Source organism: Aotus nancymaae, unplaced genomic scaffold (assembly GCF_030222135.1).
Source record: "Aotus nancymaae isolate 86718 unplaced genomic scaffold, 86718_ANA_hifiasm-v0.15.2.pri h1tg000029l, whole genome shotgun sequence".
NCBI lineage: Eukaryota > Metazoa > Chordata > Mammalia > Primates > Aotidae > Aotus > Aotus nancymaae.
In genome coordinates this window covers 6,059,034-6,085,992 of record NW_026988442.1, presented here as the reverse complement: position 1 = coordinate 6,085,992, position 26,959 = coordinate 6,059,034, and the positions used below count along the sequence as shown (strand labels likewise).

Genomic DNA, 26,959 nt, shown 5'->3' with positions numbered 1-26,959 from the left:
CCGGTAGGCAGAGATTGCACTCTAGCCTGGGTGACAGAGTGAGGCGTCGTCAAAAAAAAAAAAAAAAAAAATCTCTCATTGCCACCAGCCTGGCCAACATAGTTAAACCCCATCTCTACTGAAAATACAAAAACTAGCCGGGCATGGAGGCAGGTGCCTGTAATCACAGCTACTTGGGAGGCTGAGGCAGGAGAATTGCTAGAACCTGGGAGGCAGAGGGCACATTGATTGTGCCATTATGCTTCAGCCTGGGCACAGCCTGGGTGGCAGAGTGAGATTCCATCTCAGAAACAAACAAACAAAAAACCAACTCTCACTGCCAGACAAGACACTCTTGGCTATTGCTACACATGAGCCCTCGTGCATGAAATAGTGAAAAGCAAATAGTGATTGGCCAAAAGAGTAACCTGAGGCCTTTCCCTTCCTTTGTTTACTAGACCAATGCAAAAGTGAGGGGTCTGTCCTGTCGGGTCACCAAAGAACCACAATTGCTTAGGAAAAGTTGCCTAGGACTGCCTGCCAAGATGATCTTAGCCCTTAGATTACTGCATAGTAACTCTAGCCTCTGCTCCAGCCCTCATTATGCCCTGGGGTCTTTTGATGTCTGTTGAGCAAGACGTAGGGAAACTGGGAAAAAAATCAAATGACCCATGTATCTAAGGACCCTGGAGATGTTATACCCAGAGAGTGACAGAATGCTGAGATGGGGAAGGTTTAAGAGCTCCTCTGTGGTTGAGCCTTAAACACCAGCCAGAGCTAGACAGATAAATAACACAAAGGAGTAAGGCAGGACAGGAAGTGACTCACAGACTGGGGGGCACATGCCTTTTCTGAGGGGGAGCAGATACTTCTCAGCTCTAATCCCATTATGGAGAAATACAGACTCTGCTGTCAGATCTTGAGATTCTTTTTTTTTATTTTGAGACGAAGTCTTGCTCTGTCTCGCCCAGACTGAAGTACAGTGGTGCAATCTTGGCTCACTGCAGCCTCTGTCCCCCAGGGTTCCAGCGATTCTCCTGCCTCAGCCTCCTGTGTAGCTGGGATTACAGGTGCACACCATGATGCCCAGCTAATTTTTGCATTTTTAATAGAGTCAGGGTTTGGCCATGTTGGCCAGGCTGGTCTCGAACTCCTGACCTCAGGTGATCTGACACCTTGGCCTCCCAAAGTGCTGGGATTACAGGCGTGAGCCACTGCGCCCAGCAGATCTTAGGATTTTTCAAAAGAAGTTTAAATTTTGATTTTTAAAAGACATCTCCTGGTATTTTCGTATCGCCTCTGAATTCCAACGTACTAAAACTGCTATTTAGGTAAAATAGAATTCACCTCTTAGGCACCAGTTTGCAACTTTTATTCTATTCTAGTTTTCTCTCTCTTGTTGGCATATCCTAACTGATCAGAAAACTGGTGGAGTTTTTGGCCAACTGGTTGGACGAATGCCTTTCTACAGCCTCTGTCCACCCCAGGCCCATCTCCACTCCCACTCTTACCTGCATGTCTCTGAGTCAGCATATACTCACTGAGCAAATGAATATTTGGGAAGTAGGACAGAATCATTGTTTTATGGGTTTAAGAGACCTCAGGGAAGACAGTCCAGTTTCTCAATAGATACAAGAATATCTTTGACTAGGGTTGATCAGGTCATCCTTACAACATGACAGATGCATTTCCCTCTTTTTGCTTGAAAGAGTGAGCTTCACACCTTGGTTTTACAGATTGATGATGAGTGTGTGCTGCTAATCACAGACCTCTTCCAGGCTCACCTGCGGGGGCTTAAAGCTAAATTTAGTAGGAAGTGCTAAGCCTCAGGCACATGCTGCTCAGGCAGTACATATTTAATTGGGAAAAAATAAAAATACTTCTGTTCCTGACACTTAAGACTCACAAACTGGTAGGCAATAGGGAAGAGGCCACAGTGACTCTGCCCCTGGAGGCTGAGACCTTGTCTGATCAGCTCTATTTCAACTGACTCTCAGAATGACATTATTATCTTGTCTATCTTAGTCAGCTCAGGCTGCTATATCAAATACCATAGATTGGATGGCTTAAATAACCAACATTTATTTTTCATAGTTGTAGAGGTTGGAAGTTCAAGATCAGAGTGTCTGATGAGGGCCCACTTCCTGGCTTGTAGATAGCTGTCTTCTCTCACAGTATCCTCATCTGGTGGAGAAAGAAATCATCTCTTTCTTATATCTCCCTTCTTAGGGCACTAATCCCATTGTAAGGGTTCTACCCTGATGACCTGATTACCTTCAGAGGCCCCACCTCCACATGCTATCACATTGAGGATTAGGGCTTCGAAATTTTGGAAGCACACAAACATTTAGTCATTGCACTGCCCAGAGCCACCACGCTTGCTTCACTGTGCCCTCTGGCTAGCCATGCCTCAATGCCATATGTACCACCACTGGCTTTTAAGAGGCAAAGACGCCAGGCATGGTGGCTCACGCCTATAATCCAAGCACTTTGGAGGCTGAGGCGGGTGAATCACCTGAGGTCGGGAGTTAAAGAGCAGCCTCACCAACATGGTGAAGCCCCGTCTTTAAAAAAAACAAAAACAAAAGAGGCAAAGAGACTGGTGAAGATGGGTCTTCCCTCAGATGTGTGGAAAAGGTCAGGGACATTTCTTTTGCCTCATAAACATGAGATTATTATTATCATGTCAGGCTGGGCTTGAAACAGAGAGGTACAGACAGTCCACTATTTCTTGGACGTTTTTACAAAATAAATCAATTTTTTTCCATTTTGCAAATATCAGTTCAAAATGACTCATCAGTGCCACCCAATAGAAATATATTGTGAGCCACAAATATAATTTCAAATTTTATAGTAGCCATATTTAAAAAAGTAAAAAGAGATTGTATGGAAATTAATTTCAATAATATATTTTATTTTAATCCAATATTTTTTCTAATACATTTTATATAGCTAATCTATTTGAAATATATATTATCCAATACATCCAAAATATTATTTCAACATATAATGATGTAAAAATTGTTGAGATTATTTCACATTATTCTTTATTCTCGGAAGTCTGATGTGTAGCTTACATATATATAGCATGTCTCAGATTGGGCCAGCCATATTTCAAGTGCCCAACAGCACTTGGGCTTATGGCACCTGCAGTGTAGACCCAGAGCTGTTAGTGGTCTTGGCTTCAGGGGTTTTATCTGAACTCTGTGACATAGGTTGAAATCCAAGCCCTCTTAGCTAACAACTGAGACAGTGCCAACTGCATATCTCCTTTCATGGGGTGCCCTTGAGGTCAGGAGGATTTAGTAAGGGAGCTATTGATATTTGGAAAACATGGGCAAGAACAGCATTCAATTAAAATATCAGTTATACCATCTACTCTGACTCAGGAAACACAAAGATAACTCAGTATACTGAAGTTTGTCCTCAACATCTGAGAACATGTTGGGTGGATGGAACCTGAGTGAAAGAAGGAATGGCCCTTTCCACTGATGTGCAGTTTTCTCAGGGAAGAAATGTACACCCTTTTTATCACCAGCTACTGAATTATGTATCACATACTGCAAGGTGGAGTCCACAGGTGATTGGATAACGAAAGTCTGATATAAACTGATCATTTCAAATGTTTAAATCCTCCTTTGAATCTTGCTATTTCTTATTCTGGCTAATTATCTAGTTGGATTTTTGGTAGAGCCGTTCACATAATGCTAACTTTTTAACTCCTACTTGGAGAAAATATGGAAAGAATGGTCTTGGATTATACCATGCTGAGTCTCAATGTCTTCAAAAAGAAGAGGTTGGACTGGATTAGATGAATTCTAAGATGTTTTCTGCTTCTAAATTCTAATATTTCATAAATCTTTATCTGGATTTCAATTTGATCACTGGTAGCACCAATGAGAGAAGCTGGTTGGGTATTCTGAAGAGATAAACATACAGACAATTGATTACTAAACACAGTCAAGGAGCTTTCATAGCATTTACTTTCAGGAGGAATCTGAGTATATTCTTCATTAAGTTAAATAATTATTCAAGCAATTTTCAGTGTCCCCAGGATTTGTAGTGATTACTGAGGCTAGTTCTTGTCGAATCACAAGCAATTCTGAAGTTATAACTACTCTTTTTCATTATAGGTAGAAAAGAGGTCAAAGACAAAGAGACAGCTGAAAATGAAAACACGAAGTTTGAAGTAAGATTGTTAAGAGATCCAGCTGATGCCTCAGAAGCCCACGGGCCCTCCAGTAGGGAGGAGGCAGGAGCCCCATCAGAGAAGGACACTCAAGGCCCGATAAAGGCAGACACAGAGCCATGGGCAGAGGGAGGTGGGCACAGCCGAGAGCGAGTGGATGAGCCCCAGCGGAGCCTCTATCCCTCTGACAGCCAAGTCTCTGAAGAAGCAAAGACGAGCCATTCTGAGAAGAACGAGAGAGAGGATGAGGAGGAGGAGGAGGAAGAGAACTACCAAAAAGGGGAGCGAGGGGAAGATGGCAGTGAAGAGAAACACCCTGAAGAGCCAGGAGAGACACGAAATGCTTTTCTCAATGAAAGAAACCAGGCTTCAGCTACAAAAAAAGAGGATTTAGTGGCCAGATCTGATACACATGCTGTCGGGCACTCTGAGGAGAAGACGCATAGCCGGGAGAAGAATAACCAGGAGAGCGGAGAGGAGGCAGGGAGCCAGGAAAAACAGCCCCAGGAGTCTAAAGGCCAACCCCAAAGCCAGGAAGAATCTGAGGAAGGTGAGGAAGATGCCACCTCTCAGGTGGCCAAACGACGCATGAGGCCCAGACACCACCATGGGAGGAGCAGGCCTGACAGGTCCTCTCAAGGAGAAAGTCTTCCCTCTGAGGAAAGGGGACACCCCCTGGAGGAATCTCAGGAGTCAAACGTCGGCATGGCCAGTTTAGGGGAAAGGAGGGACCACCATTCAACCCACTACAGGGCTTCAGAGGAAGAACCCGAATATGGAGAAGTAAAGAGTTATCCAGGCATCCAGGACTCCGAGGACCTGGAGGGGGAGCGCTATAGGGGCAGAGGAAGTGAGGAATACGAGGCTCCACGGCCTCAGAGTGAGGAGAGTTGGGAGGAGGACAAGAGAAACTACCCCAGCTTAGAGCTCGATAAGATGGCACATGGATATGGTGAAGAAAGTGAGGAAGAGAGGGGCCAAGAGCAGGGAAAGGGACGCCATCACAGAGGTAGGGGAGGGGAGCCACGTGCCTATTTCATGTCTGACACCAGAGAAGAGAAAAGGTTCTTGGGTGAAGGACACCACCATGTCCAAGAAAGCCAGATGGACAAGGCAAGGAGGCATCCACAAGGTGCATGGAAAGAGCTGGACAGAAATTACCTCAACTATGGTGAGGAAGGGGCCCAAGGGAAGTGGCAGCAGCAGGGAAACCTGCAGGACACTAGAGAAAACAGGGAGGAAGCTAGGTTTCAAGAGAAACAATATGGCTCCCATCACACGGCTGAAAAGAGGAAGAGATTAGGGGAACTGTTCAACCCATACTACGACCCTCTCCAGTGGCAGAGCAGCCATTTTGAAAGAAGAGACAACATGGATGATAATTTTCTCGAGGGTGAAGAGGAAAATGAGCTGACCTTGAATGAGAAGAATTTCTTCCCAGAATACAACTATGACTGGTGGGAGAAAAAGCCCTTCTCGGAGGATGTGAACTGGGGGTATGAGAAGAGAAACCTCGCCAGGGTCCCCAAGCTGGACCTAAAAAGGCAGTATGACAGGGTGGCCCAACTGGACCAGCTGCTTCACTACAGGAAGAAGTCAGCTGAGTTTCCAGACTTCTATGATTCTGAGGAGCCGATGAGCACCCTCCAAGAGGCAGAAAATGAAAAGGACAGGCCTGACCAGAGAGTTCTGACAGAGGATGAGGTACAGTGTGGGGCTTCTGTTTAAAATTACTTACTTTGGTCAATGCTAGTACATTATGTTCAAGACTATCCTATATTAATGGGGAGAAATTGGTGGGAATTAATCACTATGAAAATGTGCCCTAGTGGGGCCGGGCGTGGCAGCTCACACCTGTAATCCCAGCACTTTGGGAGGCCGAGGCGGGTGGATCACCTGAGATTAGGCATTCAAGACCAGCCTGATCAACATGTTGAAACCCTGGGTCTACTAAATATACAAAAATTAGCTGGGCATGGTAGCGGGTACCTGTAATCTTAGCTACTTGGGAGGCTGAGGCAAGAGAATCACTTGAACCCAGGAGGGGGAGTTGCAGTGAGCCGAGATCACACCATTATGCTCCAGCCTGGACAACAGAGTGAAACTCCGTCTCAAAAAAAAGAAAAGAATAGAGAAGAAAATAGTGCCCTAGTAATGGAGTGGAGGCCACCTTGGGGGTCAGTTTCCACCTACCTCTAGCCATCGTCCACATCCTTGCCCACTCACTCAGTTGCACTGCTTCTCAACCTTGTTTGCACACTGGGGTCACCTGGAGAGCTTGAGAAATTACTTTATTTGGAACCCAGCATCAGAGATTCTGTCTACTTGGTGCCTAGGGTGCTGCCTGGTCATCAGGATATTTTAAAGCTTCCAGATGGTTGCAGCGTTCAGCCAAGGTTGACAACTACTGTTCTGTTATCTTCCCCTTGGTCATCTGACTGTTCATCACTCTCTGAGGTAGGGAGAATAGGTGATAGAGAAATTTACTTTCTAGACTATTTACTTTGCTATCTATATTATTTCAAGCCCTCCTGCAGTCAGAAATTTATATCTGGGAGAGGTAACACTATTGGAGCTGTACCTAGGCAAACAATGTTTTTTTCCTAATATTGATTATGTAGGTTGGTGCTTCTCAAAGTTGAATGTACATCAGGCTCATTGAGGGATTCCTAGCCCCCAGAGTTTCTCATTTAGTAGGTCCCAGGTGAGACCCCAAAATCTGCATTTCTGACAAGTTCCTGGCTGATGCCACTGGTCAGGGGACCAAACTTTGAGTTACTGATGTAGGTTGATAAATGCAGCTTTTAACATGCCTAAAATTCCCCTTTCCGTTCATACTCCATCAAACTACAGCAAAACAAATCAGTTTGGGACCTCATGCCTCCACATTTCTGTATTTTCCAGGAAAAAGAACTTGAAAACTTAGCTGCAATGGATTTGGAACTACAGAAGATAGCTGAGAAATTCAGCCAAAGGGGCTGACTGTCATTGGAGCAGTGGGCAGTGTTAAGAAGCAGCCCTTGCATGACCTGTTTTTTACCACTTCACTGAAAGACACCATTTATCTATCCAAGGGCAGAAAGTAGAACTTACTATTCATTCCGTGTTTGACGTAACTGGAAATGTCTTTAATTTTTGCCAGAATGCTATTGAAAATGTGAATAGCATGACTTTGTAGCATATTCTTTTTTGCAAAATAGACATATTAACATGCTTGTGACAATGACTGTGCTACTCTCTTTGGAAAAATGTTTGTCTCAGTTGGAAATAATAAAAGATTCACCTGAGACCAAAAGCTTCATTGTTCTTGGCTTCCTTTGGGCAAAGAGGGAGGAGTGTGACTTTTCGAATCTATTCTTTGAAGTAAATTGCAAAAGATGGCCCTAGGATTTGTTGGTTTTTGGATGCATAATAGAATAAAAAAGCAAACCTTTTGAAGTAATGTGCAGGATATAAAGAGAAATAGATTGGAAAAAGACATCTGCTTCCCCATGCTGAAAGAGATTACCTAGGCTTGAAGAACCTGTTTCAAAAACAATCATAAGATATTACTTTGAAAATTATATTATCTAAAGAGCTCTAGAAGTAGCCAGCCAGAGATCATTTTTCAGGGCTGAGAAGAAAGCGTGGATAATGGGAAGAATTCTGGGGTGGGAGTGAAAACATCTGGCCTGTCCAGACAGATCTCTGGTCCCTAAGATCTTGTCAGATTTCTACTCCTTAAGAAGATAGAGGCTAGGCATGGTGGCTCACACTTGTAACCCTAGCACTTTGGGAGGTCAAGGTGGGTGGTTTGCTTGAGCTCAGGAGTTCGAGACCAGCCTAGACAATGTGGCAAAACCCCATCTCTATAAAAATTAGCCAGGCATAGTGATGTGCACCTGTAGTCCCAGCTACTCAGGAGGCTGAGGCAGGAGGATCACTTGAGCCCTGGAAGTTGAGGCTGCAGTGAGGTGGAGGTTGCAGTGAGCCAAATGGCACCACTGCACTCTAGCCTGGGCACAAGAGCGAAACTCCATCTCAACACACACACACACACACACACACACACACACACACACACTTTATAATCAGGAGATTTCAGGTGCTGCAATAATTAATTAACTGTAGTAATTACAATTCTGCAGTCCAGGATCCCGACACTCAGATACATGACATTCCTCACTGAGAAAGTATCTGTCGATGAAAGACCTAAAGAAAAGGCATGAGCAATGTGGACACCTGGGGGAAGGACGTTTCAGGCAGAGGGAATAGCAGGTATAGGCCCTGGGTCGGGAATGTTTGGCATATCTGAAGAAGAACAAGAGGCCAGAGGGAGACCGTCAGAGAAGGTGAGCTTTGAGAGGCAGCAGGGGCTAGGTCACGCAGGGCTCTCTGTGGGTCCTGGTAAGGACTTTTGCTTTTGCAATTGGTGAGTTCTCAGTGAATGACTGATAGGATTTGCTGTACGTTTATAACGACACTGACTGCTGGACTGAAAGATGGCTGTAGGGGAAGTGAAGGCAGAAACACAGAAACCAAGAAGGAGGGAACTGTAATCACCTTGCTGGGTTATTGTGATAGCAGGGTCCAGCGTGGTGGCACTGGGAACGGGGAGAAGTGGCAGAATTCTAGATCTATTCTGGAGACAGAGCTGACAGGTAGGGCTGCTGGGTTTGGTGTGGCCTGAGGGAACAAGAGGAGGACACCACGGCTTTAGGCCTGAGCACTTGGAAAAACAGATGGGGAGACTGCATGAGGGACTGGTTCAGGAGGGGAGAGATGGGGAGCTCAGATTTGAACTTGTTAAGTTTGAGACGTGAATAGATAGCCAGCAGAGCTGTTGAGCTGGGTATATGAGCCGGTGCTGGAGGAAAAGGCCTGTGCTGAAGACCAAATGTGGGAGTCATCATCATAGACATGGTATTTAAAGCCTTACAACTGGGTGAGATCAAGTAGTTATATAAAAGAGTCAAAGATGGCCTCTGTGTATTGGCTTATAGATTGTTTATTTCTTCACTGCAGGCTGACACTGATTAGCGTGGAAGCCAAACTCAAATTTTCACACATCCAATTATTTTAAGCAAATTATAAGTCAATTTTAAGCCAATTTTTTAGCCATTGAGGGCCTTCCTGGTACATACCCAGTGAAACTACACCCAGTAACCGTTGGCTGTTGATAACACAGAGCCTTGTGGTTATAAGACCTCAAGTGCGGTGGCTCATGCTTGTAATCCTGGCACTTTAAAAGGCCAAGGCAGGCAGATTGCTTGAGCTCAGGAGTTCAAGACCAGCCTGGGCAACATAGTAAAACCCTGTCTTTACTAAAAATACAAAAATTAAGCTGTGTGTGGTGGCGTGTGCCTGTAGTCCCAGCTACATGGGAGGCTGAGGTGGGAGGATCAGTTGAGCCTGGGAGGAGGAGGTTGCAGTGAGCTGAGATCATGCCACTGCTCTCCAGCCTGGGTGACAGAGTAAGACCCTGTCTCAGAAAAATAAAGCCAAAAACAAAAAACAAACCTCAAGCCGTCCCTGCCCTTTGGAGCTACCTGACCCAGAGACTCTCCGCTGTGTTGCTATGCACCACCACCTAGACACATAAGCCTTGTTTCTGACCCTCCTCTCCCTCGGGGGTATCCTTGCTCTCTCTTCTCCCCTTCTGAGCAGCAACACTTACAGTGTGGCCTTTGGACAGACTCTTGTTGTGAGGGACATCCCCCTGCCCCCATGCAAACCTGCCAGTGTCACCATCACCCAATAAAATACGTGTGTGCTGCTGCCATCTCGCGGTCATACCTTTCTCTTTGATCAGTCCCCAAATCCCTCAAACACCCTAGGGAGTGAGTGTAGACAAGAAAAGGAAGGAGTGTAGGTACTGAGCCCTGAGGCATGCCAACATTTAGAAGTTTCAGAGATGAGAAGGAACCAGCAAGAGAGATACAGAAAGGCCGGAGAGGTACGAGGGAAACCAGGAGAGAGTGGTATCCTAGAAGCCAAGTGGGGAAAAGCCTGGCAAGGAGAGGGACGGACGGTGTCAAACACTGCTGATAGGTGCAGAGACCCGAGAAGGAGCTCTGGATGTCACACGACTGTCCATCGTTGCTTGCTGCTCACACCAAACCCGCTCCCCACTGTGGCTGCTCCAAAGTGCTGTTCTCCTGTTTCCACCTGTGCCGCAATCCCTCTCATCACACCACTGAAATCAGTAATCGGCAAACTTTTTGCAAACGCCCAGAGAGCATTTTAGGCTTTGGGGCCATATGGGCTGTATCACAATTATTCAACTTTGCCACAGTGTGTAAGCAGCCATTGACAATATATAAACACATTAGAGTAGTTGTGTTTCAAAAAAACTTGTTTGAATTTCATGTAATTTTCCCATGTCACAAAATTATTATTTTACTTTTCTGCTCCAGACACTTAAAAATGTAAAAACCTCTTTAGGTTAGAGGCCATACAAAAAATTTTTAGTGGGCCAGATTTGCTGACTCCTGATTTAAAATTAATCATGTTCTTTCTTATTTTTCTCTCCTCTCTTTCTTGAATCTGTTACCATATAACTTTAATTTATATCATTCTTTCATTCATTTATAAGACAGTCTCACTCTGCTACCCAGGCTGGAATGCAGTGCCTCACTGCAACCTCTGCCTCCCAGGTTCAAGCAATTCTCCTCCCTCGGCCTCCTGAGTAGCTGGCATTATAGGTGCCCGCCACCACGTCCAGCTATTTTTTTTTTTTTTTTAGTAGCAATGGGGTTTCACTATGTTGGCCAAGCTGGTCTCAAACTCCTGACTTTAAGTGATTCATCCGCCTTGGCTTCCCAAAGTGCTAGGGTTACAGATGTGAGCCAACAAGCCTGGCCTATATCATTTAATTTTATACCTATTTTGTGTCACTCACAGGTGACAGGAGAGCACTGAACTGAGACCACCTTACTCACCTGAGCATTTGATTCAGGAAAAGTACTCCCAAAAGGCAAAAGAATGTCTGCTATCATTTCCTCTGGATTAATTTCTCCACTTTTTAAGGTTTGCTGGCTTAGAATTATAACACTATGTAGACCAAATATCCAACAGATTGATCTACCTCTGTTTCAAAACGAAATATCCATAGCACCTGGTTACCTGTCAAAGCAAAAATGAAATGTCAAAATCTTTCCAGTCTTAATATCTCAGCTAAAAGTAAAAAAAACAAGAAAACAAAAACAAACAAAAAAACTCACGTTATTAATAGAATAACGGCCTCCCAAAAGGAGTGGGTAGAGTATGATATTAATTTCCTGCGCTTCAAAGATTTTGCCCTTCCTCATAAAAACTCAAATAGCTGTGGGTGCCTAGTAAATGTTAATTAGGTAGTTAAAAGGTTACTAGTTGCTTTTTAAGTAGCTATTCAGGGACTTACGTCTCTTACCATCTGACCAGTGCTACATAGGTTAAGTTCAAGAAAAATCTATAATCCTTTTTACAAAAATTAATACTAGCTAGAGGCAACACTGTATTTCGAGTAAAGTTATTAGATACACTGTTCCTTTCTAGCACTGCACCTAAATGCATTACAAAATCAGGACAAAGCGAATCTTGACCATGGATTTTCAGGACATGCTTTTTAGTATTTAGTATGGTTCTTGCAATATTTACAAGCAACACTTTAAAACAACATGCACATACTTTTTTTTTTTTTTTCCAAAACTTCACTATGTATTGAGAAAAGACTGTATTTTTTGGTTTTTCAATATACAACCAATGCATGAACGATTACCCAATATTTGCTTCATACAATTCTAGTGTACCTTTAAGCTAAAAAACACCCTGTAATGGGTGCCATGCTATATTGCTAAGTACCCTAGTCCAATGGAGGAATAGGATGGATGTTACAAAATGATTTCTTTGAAATTTTGATTGCCATTCATTAAAGTGCTATTCTACATAACTCTCCTGGTGGCTAGATGTCCAGAAATCATAAAATTATCCATTCATCTGTTCCAAAGGTGAATGTCCATTTAAAACACAAGACAAAAACATCCTGCATTTAGCTGTACCGGTGATGTGCACGCACACAATAGTGGTTCCCAAAGGGTCGTTCCTGGACTGACAGCACCAATGTCACCTGGAAACTACTTGAAATGCAAATGCTCTGCCCCACTCCACAAGTACTGAAATCTTATTTTGTGGGGTGGAGGGTCCAACAGCCTCTGCTTACCAAGCCCTCCAGGGGATTCTAAGTTTACCAATGCTGTTTGCAAACCACAGAATTAAATCAGCTGTACTCAGAGATAAAGTAAACTAGATGAATACGAAAAAAAAAAAAAAAAGATTAGATTTGCTGTTGGTATTGGTAAGATGAGTTCAAAAGGGAACATGAGAATGCAGGGCCTTGGTAGCTCTGACCCCAGACCTGCTCAGGGAACTCAGACCACATTTAGGGAATGGAACGCAACTTGGAAACTAGTGACCAGGAGACCAGCCACTACTGATTCTAATCTATACAGGTAAGTTTTCTGTTCTCCTTGTCCAATCTTGACTAGCTACATGTGTGTGACAACAGCTTGCAACATGTTCTGTGAGGTGCCAATCCAGGCACGTTCTCTACAATACACAGACCATATGTCACAATCGGCTGAAAGCCAACATGACATCACTGATGGCATCAGTCAGATGACTCACAGTAGCAAACTTTTTTTTTTTAAGAGTTTCACTCATCATTCAGGTTGGAGTGCAATGGCACGATCTCGGCTCACTGCAACCTCTGCCTCCAGGGTTCAAGCCATTCTCCTGCCTCAGCCTCCCAAGTAACTGAGATTACAGGCATTAGCCACCGTGCCCGGCTAATTTTTGTTATTTTCAGTAGAGATGGGGTTTCACCATGTTTATCAGGCGGGTCTTGAACTCCTGACTTCAGGTTATCTGCTTGCCTCAGCCTCCTGAAGAGTTGAGATTACAGGCCTGAGCCACCACGCCTGGCATTTCTATTATTCTTTAATAGAAATTAGGAAAAAGGACTCAAAATCTCTCAAATGAACAAGAGCCTTGTCTGATTCTAAACACTTTCTTTGCTACAGCAGATGAGCAAATGATTTGACTAGAGTTTTTCAGAGCTTAGAAAGAATAACCATGTAATCACGCCAGAGCTCTTCAACATTCATAATCAAGAAAGGCACTTTAAGTACATCTGACAAGGAATGACACTAATACAACGAGAACTGCTCTAAGTCCTGTACAAAACTTTGACATAGACTGCAGGCTGTCTCCACGTGCATATATATATTCATACAAGTGGTACAATCTATGTCTCCACATGTATGTGTATATATCTATGTATATATATCATCTATATACATATGTATGTGTGTGCAAATGTGTATCCATAAGACCGGGGGGGGGGGGAACATTTCTGTTTCCTTTAATTGAATAATACACAAAAATTCTAGTCACTTTATTCAGAACAAAGAATAAGAGTATTGGCAAATTAATGCAAAGAAGTACCCTACTAAACCTCTCTATGCACAAAAAAGAGCAGTAAAATAAATACTCAGAACTTTCCCAGGTTGTCAACTATTAAAATAAAACCTTAGCATTTCAAAAAAGCTTATTCCACTGCAGGGAACAGGGTAGACATTTTTGGTACCATAATAAATCACACATTCACACATCCATATTGCTTAAGTTGAAGAGAACGGAATGAACAGAGGAAATTTCTTCCACGAATCACCCTCCTTTCGATACCCACCATGTTTTAGCTATCTTGTATTATTCTACTTAGCTTAAAATATAAAGTCTTGTAGAAACACATTTTTAGGAGGTTGAAGTTCTCAAGATATTTGCACAGAGTATTTAGAAGTACTTGGAGGAGTTTTGTTAAATGCACTTGGTCATACGACATACCCCACAGCTGCAGTTTTGACAGACCAAACACATCTGTGTCAGAAATAGACAAAAGGCTTACTCCCCCTTCCCAGAAATGGGTATACAGACATGTTCTTATTCTTGGGATATGAAAAACGTGTAGTAATGGCATTTAAAGTTTAATTACTAACTGTATAATGCCTGAGAACAAAATTCAGAACAATTCTCAAAGGGTTAAGAGTCAGACTCCAGGCATTTCCATTTTTTAGCTGCAGGCTCCTCAGTCTCGTGTGATTCTAAAGTGCTTGCATTCGATTTAAGGCTGGTGTCTGCTTTAAGGTTGTCCATGGCAACGGTGAAGCCGGAGAGAAGGTAACCCCCACCTCCACTCATCAGCAGTTTAGGATGACTTCGATCAGGCAAAACCTAATCAAGACAGAAAAGATATTCATGCTTTCCCACGACAATAAAGTCCATGCTAACAACACATATACCAAAAAATATATATATATATAGATATATGTATATATTTATTTTGAGACAGAGTCTTGCTTTGTGGCCAGGCACCAGGCTGGAGTACAGTGGAGCGATCTTGGCTCACTGCAACCTCTGCTTCCCGGGTTCAAGCAATTCTCCTGCCTCAGCCTCCCAAGTGAGCTGTGACTACAGATGTGCATCACCACCACACCCAGCTAATTTTTGTATTGATCTGCCTGCCTCAGCCTCCCAAAGTGCTGGGATTACAGGCGTAAGCCATGGCGCCTAGCCCAAAAATCAAAATTTAAACAACACAGGTTCTCTTGATGATTTAAACGGACCAATTTTTCTTTTTCTTTCTTTCTTCTTCTCTCTTTCCTTTTCTTTCTTTCTTTCAGAGGCAGGGTCACACTCTGTTCCTCAGGATGGAGTGCAGTAGTGAGATTTTGGCTCACTGTAACCTCGAACCCCTGGTCTCAAGTGAACCTCTTGCCTTGGCTTCTCAAAGTGCTGGGATAACAGGCATAAGCCATGGCACCAGGCTTTAAATGGACCAACTTCTAAGGAACTAATTCCTTCACATTACAATGCAGAGAAAAGTACACAAATTGGTTAAATTGATTTTCTTTTGAAAAATAAAGCTGAAGCAGTTTTCAGTTCAGCACAGGTTTCTCTGGAACCTGAAGCATGCTTCTTCAGGGGAATGGTCTGGGCAGTGCTCTAGAACTGTGCATACAGCTTTCTTTCTCTTGGCTCCAGGAAGCTTCATGGCCAATAATGGAGCTTGGGTCTATGGAGAAATTGCTATTGAATGTACGACACTCCAAACCTCCCTTTCCTGCTACCCTGTTAACTCTGCCAAGGCAGCTTCTCTCCTCTTTCTCCTGTAACCTTAGCTAAGTAAGACAACCTCCACAAAGGGCAGGGTTATCCAAGGCCCAACAGCATCCCCACTACAGTATGATGTGGCAGCATGGAGGTGCTCTCCTCAGATCTCCCCTCACAAGGGAACTGGCTGCAAGGCACTCAGGTAGTAGAAATCCTCCAGCTGCCACTCTTTTGGGATCCACTGCAGCATTCATACTGAAGGAGGCCATGGGCTGCTTCCAGTCAGTAACTGAGCATGGGTAGCAGGGCTGGAGCATTTCTGCTTCACACAGGGCTCCTCAAACGGGCGATCTTTGCACCTGGGCTCGCCATCAGCCTCACGGAGACTTTCTCAGAGCAGCACTGCAGGATCTTCCTCCCCTGTCCTTCTTTCTCTACTCACTCCTGGCCCAGGCCTCAACCTGCACCACCAATTTTGCTCCTTCTCTTATCTTTCAAAGGCATTTCCTTCAATAAATCTCATACACTTCAACTTCCATCTTAGCATGTGTCTTCCAGAAGACCTGAACTGACAAGAGCCCACTAGTAAATCCCGAAAACTTGCTGCAGAAACATCCTGGCAGAGAGGAAAGGGCCAGTTTCGCATCCACCTGGGAATTTTGCTATTGTCAATTATATCATCCACAGTGATATCAAGGCCTTGGGGAAATAAGAACCAAAGCAGTTTGCATTTTAAATGCCTCTAAGGCAGAGTTACAGAGTAATACATTCTGACCTAACAAGAGAAAAAAAGGTCAGAAAAAGTCAGGGGCACATTCAGTAACAGCCATGAGACATCTTCATCTCTATAGACAGAAACAGAGATATCTCTATTTTTATTTTGTTTTTTTTTTTTTTTTGAGACAGGGTCTTACTCTGTCACCCAGGCTAGAATGCAATGGTGGTACCTCAGCTCACTACAGCCTCGACCTTCTGGGTTCAAACAATCCTTCCACCTTAGCTCCTGAGTAGCTGGAATTATAGGTACCTATAACTGCTCGATCAATTTTTATATTTTTTGTAGATACATGGTCATGCCCAGTCAATTTATATATATATATGTTTTTGTAGAGAAAGGGTTTCACCTTGTTGCACAGGCTGGTCTTGAACTCCTGGGCTCAAGCGATCTGCCTGCCTCGGCCTTCCAAAGTGCTGGGATTACAGGCATAAGCCACTGTCCTTGGCTGAGATATCTCTATTTAATGACTTCTAGTACTACGGCAAGGAAAGTCAAGTCTCGGGAGGGCAGCTCTTGGGACTGGCTGTAAGAACACGTACCTGGTAATTTCTGAGCCAGGTTTCAGAGAGCCTGAGGTTGATGACCCCTCCCCTCTCCCGCAGTTTTGTGTAGCATTCCAACAGAGGCTGCAGGCAAAAACAGAATTCTCTTAGGAACTACTTTCTGGGCTGCTGTGTAAGGATCAACATTCAGACATAAGATTTCCTGCCCATTCCATTCCATATTACCTCTTTGTACTGACAGTAGACCACAAACGGCCTTGAAGGGGCCACAAAGTCCAGCAAAGACAGCAGCAGGGGAGTGGGATGAAAACGACTAGCTACAATTAAACTGTAAGGAAAATGTCAGACAAATTATTTCTCTACTCCTCCCAAGTGGAGCAATGTTTCAAAATGCATTTAAAATGATCATGTATTTAATTTGTATGACTCATGCAAAGAAGAGATTTAAATATAACATTCTAGAAATCCAAAACAGAGTAAAATCATGAGCTATTTCTTTCTAGGAAACACAAACTGGCTTAGAAGCTTTTGTGATGCTTGGCAACTATAAGTGGCACTTAATGATATTCTTGATTTTTTTTTTCTTTTGAGACTGAGTCTCGCTCTGTTGCCCAGGCTGGAATTGGCATGATCTTGGCTCATTGCAACCTCTACCTCCCTGGTACAAGCAATTCCCCTGCCTCAGCCTTCCAAGTAGCTGGGATTACAGTCGCAAGCCACCATACCTGGCCAATTTTTTTTGTATTTTTAGTAGAGATAGGGTTTCACCATGTTGGCCAGACTGGTCTCAAACGCGTGACCTCAGGCAATGCACCCACCTTGGCCTCCCAAAGTGCTGGGATTACAAGTGTGAGCCACCGTGCCTAGCCAACATTCTTGATTTTTTAAAAGATCACTGTAAACAAATCCAGCACTGCATATGCTCTTTGTGGATATCTGTTACTGTCTGTATTGCAGCATTTGAATGCTCCATCCCCTGCATCCAGTGGGACCATAAAGCCCGTCTTGATGCACCGTGATCAAAGTTCAATTTCTTCTAAAACTCTAAAACCAGCATCATCAATTCCCCAGCGCTGTCAGCCTCAGCCTCCTTTCTTTAAAAAACCCCAAGACAAAATCCTCATCTCAGGTCCCATTAGAATCAAAGCAGACAAGGAGAAAGAGAATGCCAATCTGTCTGAAGCAGAGCCTGCATGCACCAAGGAGTCTCCTGCCTTCCTTCACCAACGCACCCATCTGCGTTTCTTTCACTCAGCAGAGCGGCAGCCTCTAAATGTCTTTTCCTCTGCTCTTCTTGTCTCCTCTGTTTTTCCTGAATCTTCAAAAAGAAAAGGAAATCAATCATCTGGGTTCATTCAGTCAAATTTATGGAAATACTCTGGTCTATCAAAAAATTTCAACAATATTTATCAACTTCGACTAAACCAATAGGAGGAGGTTGTTTATAAGGAAGTTGAAAGAACACAAGAAAGGCTATACACTGTAAAAACTATTATTAAGCTATCTATGCAATGCTTCTGTATCTAAAGCTCCATCTCAAAGACTGAATCACACACTTGTGTACATGTACACACACTTGTTCTGTTTTGATAGTTATCACCCTGGGAGCTAACACACAAAAGCCAAACCAAATCTCACTACATAACTGAAGTTAACTGAGGGCCTGAGATTATGATGAGGGTGGTGGGGATTCTTCATCCTTACATAATCTTTTTTGCTTCCTCTCTCTTTAGGCCCCATATGTTCTGGATCTTGAGAAATGGTTTCCACTGTTTCCTGGTCTTCTGGGTGGTTGCTCTCTGGGGCCTCTGCCATGCTGTCTTCATTTTCTTGTTCAGAAGCCTGTTTTTCCTCCAGTGTGCCATTTCTTTCTTCAACCAAAGCACTGTCTTTTGGCTCTGAAGATAACATCTCAGCAGAAAATGTTCCCTGTAGAAGACTGTCCACTTTGTTGAGGGGGAATTCATAAAGACCACTGAGGAAAGATTTGGGAAATCCAAAACATGCTGTTGCTGCCCGAACAGGTCCACCTCCAGGGTATAGCTGAATAATGGAGCCAAAACCTGAACAGATAAAAGAAGTAAGCATCTGCCCATGGAGTGACTCTAGACTACGCAAACCTGCAGTGAGTCCTCTATAGTAATAAGACTGAAGGTCTTTCTATTAATACTTTATTCAGAGACTAAAGGATGGTGCAGCTCCTCAGGGGGTCTGTTCGGAGTCTACGAATATTACCAATGGAGGTGATATAATTCTAAAGCAGATAGCAGGAAGTCAAAGAAGCTTACCCCTACTTGATACCACTGTAAAACCCTATGTCTGCAAATTTGGATGTCACGTGATTGGTGACTGACTCTATTTCCCCTCACTCTAATCCTCAAATGAAGCAATGATAAGTTCTTATCTTCTATGGGGTCAGAGAAAAAAGACAAATCAGGTTGTGTTGTATTCTTCCAGAGAGAATACATGCTTAGTCATCTTCCCATTCAAGCCCCTCAATTTAGGCCTAATGAAATGAGCACCAGCTACCTAGGAGTTTACCAAAATCATTGTCCTGAAAGCCCTAGCCAGCCACAGGCTCCAGCATCATGCCTACCAACAGTGAAGCTGTAAAGGACGATCGCCATGGGTTGGGGGTACCCATGAGTCGGTATCTGGGTGATAGAGACTGTGAGAGAAGGTCCCCAGGCCAGGAGCTGTGCAGGTTCACTCAAGTTACTTTGTTAACCTTGAAGTAATTCATTCTGGCTTTCCAGGACTTTATGTTTTTGGACCATCTTTATTCCCATCAGGGTGGGGTTTGTTGAAAATGAAAATACTAAATCTTACCTCCCATTCGTTCCATCATTGCACCCAGCACCAAGCCTGCACATGTTTCCATCACAATCATTTTGTTGCCAGCACGGATATTTCCCAACGTCAACATTTGGGCTAGTGTATCGTATCTCATGTGGCTAAAGTAAAAACAACAATTCATTCATTTTTTGCTAAGTAAAGCCTATTATTTTAATCATTTCTCAAGTGTTTGCTTTATTAAAATTATGTTGATAAGATTATTGATTGCTTTGGAGGTGACAGTAAAAGGACTTACAATTTATGAGGTAGGAGGATACTTTATGCAGGTGAGCAAGTTTTTCATTTTACTTAAAATCATGACTTTCTTAAAGACATATTTCCCCCAATTATACTTTGAAAGGAAACAAAGCGTACTTAATTTTTCCAGGTTCTCTTGCATAATACATAATTGAAAGAATACGGGTGGATGGCTTCACAACAGTAATGATGGCTTCATATCTGGGGGAAGAAAAAACAGAACACTGACTTGAAAAAAATGACTTAAAATAGTTTATTTGTAATAAAATGTATATAAGTACATAAAAAGGTTTAATATTGTCAGCCTTTTAAAATAAATACTTACTTTTTTTTCTTCTTTTTAATATATTTATCTTGGGCAAATTCTGTCTTGTCTCGGAATGTTGTACTATTTTCAATTAACTGCTGAACTATTTCCTATAAGAAAAGGAGCAAGTAGATTTTCTGAAACTTTACTTCCACAAAACAAGTAACTTCCAAAGGTTTCTTACCCAAGAATGGGTCCAATGGTCCGATTCTCCAATCCCTTTTCCACAGAAGTCCAAATAGATGAACTTTGTATTTCTATACTCTATTTAGAATTTGTAATAAAATACAAATACTTTATAACTCCATTTAAACCAAGGTAAAATGACAGAAATATCCAATAAAGGGAGAAGAGAGGTAAAGGCAACTAATTTCTGAAGACACTGGCTGAAAACATTACTGAAAATGAACAAAGTTAAATCCTGGTATGCACTGTCATGACATTTTCTACCACTAATATTAGTAATATCATCACTTATATTCCTGTATATAAGACATAAAATTTTTGAAATGTTGAGTTTCATGTACATTTCAACCTATTGCTAAAAAAGGTATAACGTTATTTTTCCATTTTACCTTAATTACAGTCTGCTTTAAAAACCAGTTTCCTAAATGCCAAACAGACAAAAACAAAACTAAAAATCCTTTGAATATTACCTCTCCTTTAATGCCCTTGTCCTTCAAAGCTTTTATGTCATCTTGAGTAAGTTTCTGAGATTTCCCATCATCAACTATATTTCGATTATCAGTGCCCGCTTCTTTAGTCTCTAAGGAAAGAAATTGCTCTATTGACATTTATGGTCTGAAATTATTTGACACTTTCTTTTTCTAAGTTCATATCCACATCCAGTCCATCAGCCACTCAAGTCTGGCCTCCCAGCTGCACTGCCCCCATCACACTATTCTTTTCTGTCATAAATATTCCAAATCTCTAACTCATCTTCCCACTCCCAGTCTTGCCCTGCTACTATCCAACTGGATGCCAGAGTGCTCTTTGTTTAAATGTAATTTGACTCATCTACCCCATGCTTAACACCGTACAGTAGCTTCCCATGGCAATGAGAATACATTCCAAAGATGACCTGCAAGGTCATAAATGATCTGGCCCCTGCCTTTCTTTCCTGGCCTGATTTGCTGACACTTTAGCTTCAGCCACAATGCCCTTCTTTCTGTTCCTTGAACGCACCCAGCAAGGTCCCACAGCAGGCTTTTGGCACCTGCTGCTTCCTCTGCCTGGAAGTTTCTATGACAGATCTCTGAGTGTCTGGATCTTTTCTATCACTTAAGGCTGAGCTCATCCTTTTGCTTCACCAAATTAGTACACACCCCCACTTTATTATCTTCACAGCAGGTGTCATACTTCACCATCGGAAATCATGCTGTTTACTTGTCTACTTGATTATTTTTGGTGTTCCAACTGGTAATTACATTTTATATGACAGTCTATCTTATGAACTACTGTAACTGCAGTGCCAAATTATACCTGTCATATATTTGGTGCTTAGTAAAAATACAGATATTAATTTAAATGTACCTAAATAACTTGTTTGACTCAAAACTTTAGTAGTATTTAACTTCAAGTAATTACTTGTTTTAATTTTATTAGTAAGATATCCTCTATGTTCATTTTAATAAATATTTAACTTTAATGAATAACAATAGCTTTTGGACAAGAGCGTGTTAATAATAATAGTAATAGCCCAAATCATGGGCCCTTACTAAAAGCAGAATTACTGTTCAGAATTTCCTATGAGTCATAACATTGAACATTCAATACAACGTAGGCATTAAATGTCTTTATGATCCTATTTTATACATATAATGATATAAGACTCACAGATATCAAATAACTTGCCCAATGGTACAAGACAAGTGATGAAGCTAGAAATTGAACTTAGCTGTATCCAAAGGCAGACCTCTTAACCTCTACACCATATGCTAACCACCATGTAGCTGTTACATAACTTCTGGGCACTGAAATAACTCTACATATGCTTTTGTAATGATGCAGCAATGACTCACGGGATTAAATGCCTGGCCCAGGGTCAGAGAACCAGTTAATGGTGGGCTAGAGCCAGAATCCAGGTTATCTCATGGCCAAAGGTAGTACTTGCTTCACTACACTAAGCTACAGTTCTTAGATTATAAATTAAGATTTCTTTTGGGATAGCCTGGTCTAGCACTTGGGAATTAAGTGGAGGTTGAGATGTTTCTGACCAGTCAGTTGGAGAACATCTATTTCATGCATCCAAAATGTGCACCTGCAGTAGGCTCTTCCCTCTTCTTCTTGGGCTGCAGACTTCCTCCACCGGTCACTTCAAATGTGGTTCCGTAACTATGGCCAATGACGTTATCCAGGTAGAACCATTGTTTTTCGAAAGTTACCTTTCTAGAGAAATAAAGCAATCAATTAACTGAATATCTTTTGTATTCACTACAGAAAAGACATGTTCACTACAGTTTATTTCGAAAGTGGTCTCCACAATAGATGAACAGCAGCATAATCTCGGAGCATAAAGCAACAAAGGAAGTAGAGAGAATCTGGCTGGGACAGAGACATAAAATTAATGAATGAGCCCCAAGAACACTGAATTTTGGAAAGGGGAAGCAAAGACAGAAAACATTCCTCTTCTAGTGGACTGGGCTGATCCCACTTTGCTCTGTCTACCAGGATGTCCAAATTCACAGGCTCTGCAGATTTCCTGAATGGCAGATGGGATCCCCAAGATTGCCAGGCCTGGATACACACTGTGACACCTCTTGCAACTTACCCCAGAAAATCTCAAAACTGAACAGTCATTGAGGTAACAAAGATTTAACAGATTTCCTAGGCTGGGTCTGATTGACCATTTTATTTGAAAATTATCTAATAAAAGCAAATTATACTTGCAAATAAACACTGACAATCTACACACTTGGAAATGGAGCCTAACACTGACAATGCTCTACCGAGGACCAGGCAGCTTAAGGTCTTTCTATGACACAGATTTTTTATCTTATTGCAATTTAAAAGGAAAATCCCACAGGAACACGAAGAAGAAGACATGTGCTGAGTGCCAATCAGGGTCTAGGCAGTGTGTGCTAGGTGTGATTCATAGTTTTTCATTTAATTCTCAAGGCAATCCTGGGACATAGCTCTTTCCAGAAGAGCAATCTGAGTCCCAGGGAGAGGTATCTTGTCCAAGATTCACAGTTGTAAGGGGATTCAAATCCAAATCCGTGTCTGACCCCAAGCCTCATTCTTTTCACTATGCCAAACAGGCTACTCCAGCAAAGACCTAAGGACCTTAGAAAGCCCCACCTAGCTTCAGGACATGGCCCATGTGCACAGAATGCCGAATTCTGGGAATCATGTAGAGGTTGTTTGTGCCCCATCCCACTCCTTCTCTTCCTCTCTCTGTCTCCCCAGGAAGCTATGACAGAATGTACTGCCACATCACCTACACTTCTGTGTCAGAGGCTCACCACCATTGCTGGTCTCTGGATGTATCACCTTTATTGATTCCCTAAATCCAGCTACACTTTTGTGTCACATCTTCATTAAAGCTACTCAAACCATGAGGGAAATCCTGCAAGATCATAAGTGATTCAGAAATGGCCAATTCTTGTTCTTTGCTGGGTCCCTAGATACTTAGACACGACAGAATGTAACAGACACTCAAAATATTTGCTAACATAAACACCCTCAGATGTTGAAACTCAGCTCAGCCCAGATGTGTGTCCCCCACCCTCATCCTTCAATCACCTAGGTGCTACTAAACCACCAGATCTGGATGGGTATGGTGGGTCACACTTGTAATCCCAAAACTGTGGGAGGCCGAGGTGGTGGGTCACTTAAGTCCAGGAGTTTGAGACCAGACTGGCCGATGTGGAAAAACCCCACCTCTACAAAAAATACAAAAATTACCCAGGTGTAATGGCACACACCTGTAGTTCCAGCTACTTAGGAGGCTGATGTAGGAGAGTCACTTGAGTTCAGGAGTTTCTTTAAAAACAGTACAAAAATTAGCTAGGCATAGTGGTGTGTGCCTGTAGTCCCAGCTACTCAGGAGGCTGAGACGGAAGGATTGCTTGAGCCCAAGAGGCAGCAGTTGCAGTGAGCCAAGATAACGCCATTGCACTCTAGCCTGGGCAACTGAGTGAAATCCTGTCTCAAAAAACAAACAAGCATAACAAACAAAAACACTGGATCTGAGATGGGTGGGTTTACCTCTCTGCAAGCCTATGTGATGTGCAGAGGGGATGAGGAGTGTCACTCAAAACTGGCTGGTTTGACAGGTCACTGCCCCAGTCAGAGGGATAAGGAGGCCACATCTTCACTGGGAAGAAGTAGGATTTGCAGAGTCTCCATCCCAGAAAGCCCAGGCTGTTTTCTGCCCAACCAGAGGAGCACAGCCCCAAGGGTAATGAGGAAGTCTGATCTGTGATGCAGCTGAGCATAAAGAGTCATTTTCTAAGTAAAATAGAAACTGCCACTATGACTCTGCAAAGAGGGGCTGATAAAAAGTATTTCCAAATAAATGTTTAGGGCAGTGGTCCCCAACCCTTTTGGCACCGCGAAAGGGAAAGGCCAGGTGCAGTGGTTCATGCCTGTAATCCCAGCACTCTGGGAGGCCCAGGCGGCTGGAATTACTTGAGCCCAGGAATTGGAGACTAGCTTGTACAACATAGTGAAACTTTGTCTCTATGAAAAAATTAATTAGTTAAAAAAAAAAGGAAAAAGAAAAGAAGAACTTAAAAATGGTTAAAGGCTGCCGGGCACGGTGGCTCAAACTTGTAATCCCAGCACTTTGGGGGGCTGAGGTAGGCAGATCATGAAGTCAGGAGTTCAAGACCAGTCTGGCCAACATAGTGAAACCCCAACTCTACTAAAAACACAAAAATTAGCTGGGCATGGGGGCACGCCCCTGTAGTCCCAGCTACGTGGGAGGCTGAGGCAGAAGAATCACTTGAATCTGGGAGGTGGAGGTTGTGGTGAGCCAAGATCGCACCACTGCACTCCAGCCTGGGCAACACAGCAAGACACCATCTCAAAAAAAAATGGTTAAAGGTTGGTGCAGGTATTACATTTCTGGACTAAAAGAAACATAGCCCTCACAAAAGAAACTTTTTTTTTCTTTACTGAATTAGTGCTTGTGCAAAAAGCTTGTTTATCACCAGCTTAGTACTCTGGAAACTTGTTTTTTGACTATTTTATGATACCTGCTTCACCCTAAATACCAGTCAACAGTTCGCTTAAACCAGGAGTAAAATAATTTCTGATAAGTACTTACTTATCTGAAATTCCAAATATCATACTTCCTAGTCTGCAGAAAGCTGTTCTCCTGACATTGCATTCAACTTACCTCCATCAAAAGTAATACAATAACCTAGCTCAAAAGAAACTGTGGCCGGGCTCAGTGGCTCATGCCTTTACGTGATCCCAGCACTTTGGGAGGGTGAGGCGGGTGGATCACTTGAGGTCAGGAGTTTGAGACCAGCCTGGCTAACATGGTGAAACCCTGTCTCTACTAAAAATACAAAAACTGGCTGGGTGTGATGGTGCCTGTCTGTAGTCCTAGCCACTCAGGAGGCTAAGGCAGGAGAATTGCCTGAACCCGGGAGGCAGAGGTCGCAATGAGATGAGATTGCACAACTGCACTCCAGCCTGGGTGACAGAGTAAGACTCTGTCTCAAAAACAAAAACACTGTGGTTGTATTTCTTGGATAAATTAATCCAAACATCCCAGTAAATTTTCACCATTAATAAGCTATTTGGACTCAGCAACCCCACCCGCCCTTCCAGAAAGTTATCAAAATCCCACTTCTATGCTATTATAAAACAGTCATACTAGAGACTAGTGTCAGCACGGGCACAAACCAAACCTAATTTTGAGTTCTGAGGTTTTGCGCAAATTGCTTTCTAGCAATTTTCCCAGTTTTGAATCCTTTGGTGTGAAAGGAGAGAAATTCAAAGTGATTCCACTTTCTACGGGGATTGTCTCCTTCACTTATTCTGTGTATCCTATTTGGGTAGAGAAGAGGCTGGAAAGCCAGACTAGGTAGGAGAGATTTCATTTTTTTGCGGGATAGACCCTGGCTCAGGGATTAGGGAGGAAGGAGGATCTATGGTGGAAGAAAAAGGGGAACCTGAAGGAGGCTCTGGGAGACAAGGATGAGACCCTAGAGTGAAGAAAGGAGGGGGTGTTTGTGGGAAGATAGAGAAGATCCCAAGGTCCGAGAGAAAGAACTTCAGGACAGTTGATTAGGGGTGTGGAGAGGGACGCATTCGGGCACCCTAGGGCCAAGAATGGAATTCTGAGGAAAGACTGAAAAGGATGCTGAAGGTGGACGGCCAGATATGAAATCATGGAGGGGGTCTCTGTGGAAAAACAGGAAGGTTAGGGGAGATTACGAGGTTCGAAGATAGGATCCTGGTGGAAAAGCCCTCTGTGACAGAAAGACCCGAAGAGACAACGAGGGCGTGGAACGGGGACCGAGAGGGCCAAGAATAGCACCCTGGTAGGAGGGATCTGTGGAGAGACCTGGAAGGAAGGGATATCTACAAGGTAGGGGCGGGGGACCCCTAAAGTCAGGGACCTGACTTACTTTCTCCGCTGCACTTGTACTGCTTTGAACACATCTTCTCGTTTCAGCACCACGAAGTCACCGTCGCGAATGCGGTGATCTCCGGGATGCTGTGGTTGTGGGCCCGGCTGCTCCCCTGAGCCCTCCATGACGCTCAGCCGGTCGCCGTGCTCCACGGCGTCTCGCCCCTCCTCCTCCGGTGTCGCCACCGCCAGCCTCGCTTCCCACAACCCGGCGGACTTGGAGCCCTCCGACCGGCACCGCCCCCACGTGTTGCACGCCGCTTCCGCTTTCCGGTGCAGCCCTCAAGACCGCTTCCGGGAACCTTACGGCTTCCGTCGGGCCAAACTCCTTGATTGGCTACACTTTGCCCCGCCCCTCGCCTCTTGCGGCTTCTTAGAGCGGAAGTTGCATCAC

At 43.3% G+C, this 26,959-nt stretch overlaps 2 protein-coding genes across 5 annotated transcripts in view; one reads left to right on the top strand and one right to left on the bottom strand.

The window, feature by feature from the left end:
* The window catches only part of CHGB (chromogranin B), a 128,967-nt gene extending 121,504 nt beyond the window's left edge, over positions 1-7,463 (top strand). For all 4 annotated transcript variants that reach the window (XM_064382249.1, XM_064382250.1, XM_012455408.2 and 1 more), the window contains 2 exons: positions 4,113-5,872; positions 7,073-7,463. In XM_064382249.1, the coding sequence (XP_064238319.1) occupies positions 4,113-5,872; positions 7,073-7,150 (1,838 nt within the window). In that variant the 3' untranslated portion in view covers positions 7,151-7,463. The remainder of the gene's footprint in view (positions 1-4,112; positions 5,873-7,072) is intronic.
* A 6,102-nt stretch (positions 7,464-13,565) lies between these two features.
* TRMT6 (tRNA methyltransferase 6 non-catalytic subunit) lies at positions 13,566-26,763 on the bottom strand. Its single transcript, XM_012455411.2, has 11 exons — positions 26,564-26,763; positions 22,237-22,364; positions 20,633-20,742; positions 19,995-20,086; positions 19,787-19,870; positions 19,406-19,530; positions 18,281-18,639; positions 17,809-17,894; positions 16,802-16,904; positions 16,613-16,699; positions 13,566-14,416 (listed from the first exon to the last, which is right to left on the bottom strand). The coding sequence occupies exons 1-11, from the start codon at positions 26,689-26,691 to the stop codon at positions 14,225-14,227; spliced, it is 1,494 nt and encodes a 497-aa protein (XP_012310834.1). The 5' UTR covers positions 26,692-26,763; the 3' UTR covers positions 13,566-14,224.
* Between the last annotated feature and the right edge of the window lie 196 nt (positions 26,764-26,959).

Coding starts and splice junctions, on each gene's coding strand:
- TRMT6 (XM_012455411.2), bottom strand. CDS start 26,691: ATGGAGGGCTCAGGGGAGCAGCCGGGCCCACAACCACAGCATCCCGGA. Junction 22,365..26,563: donor GTACAAGTGCAGCGGAGAAA/GTAAGTCAGGTC, acceptor TTATTTCTCTAG/AAAGGTAACTTTCGAAAAAC. Junction 14,417..16,612: donor CCTGGCTCAGAAATTACCAG/GTACGTGTTCTT, acceptor TGTCTTGATTAG/GTTTTGCCTGATCGAAGTCA.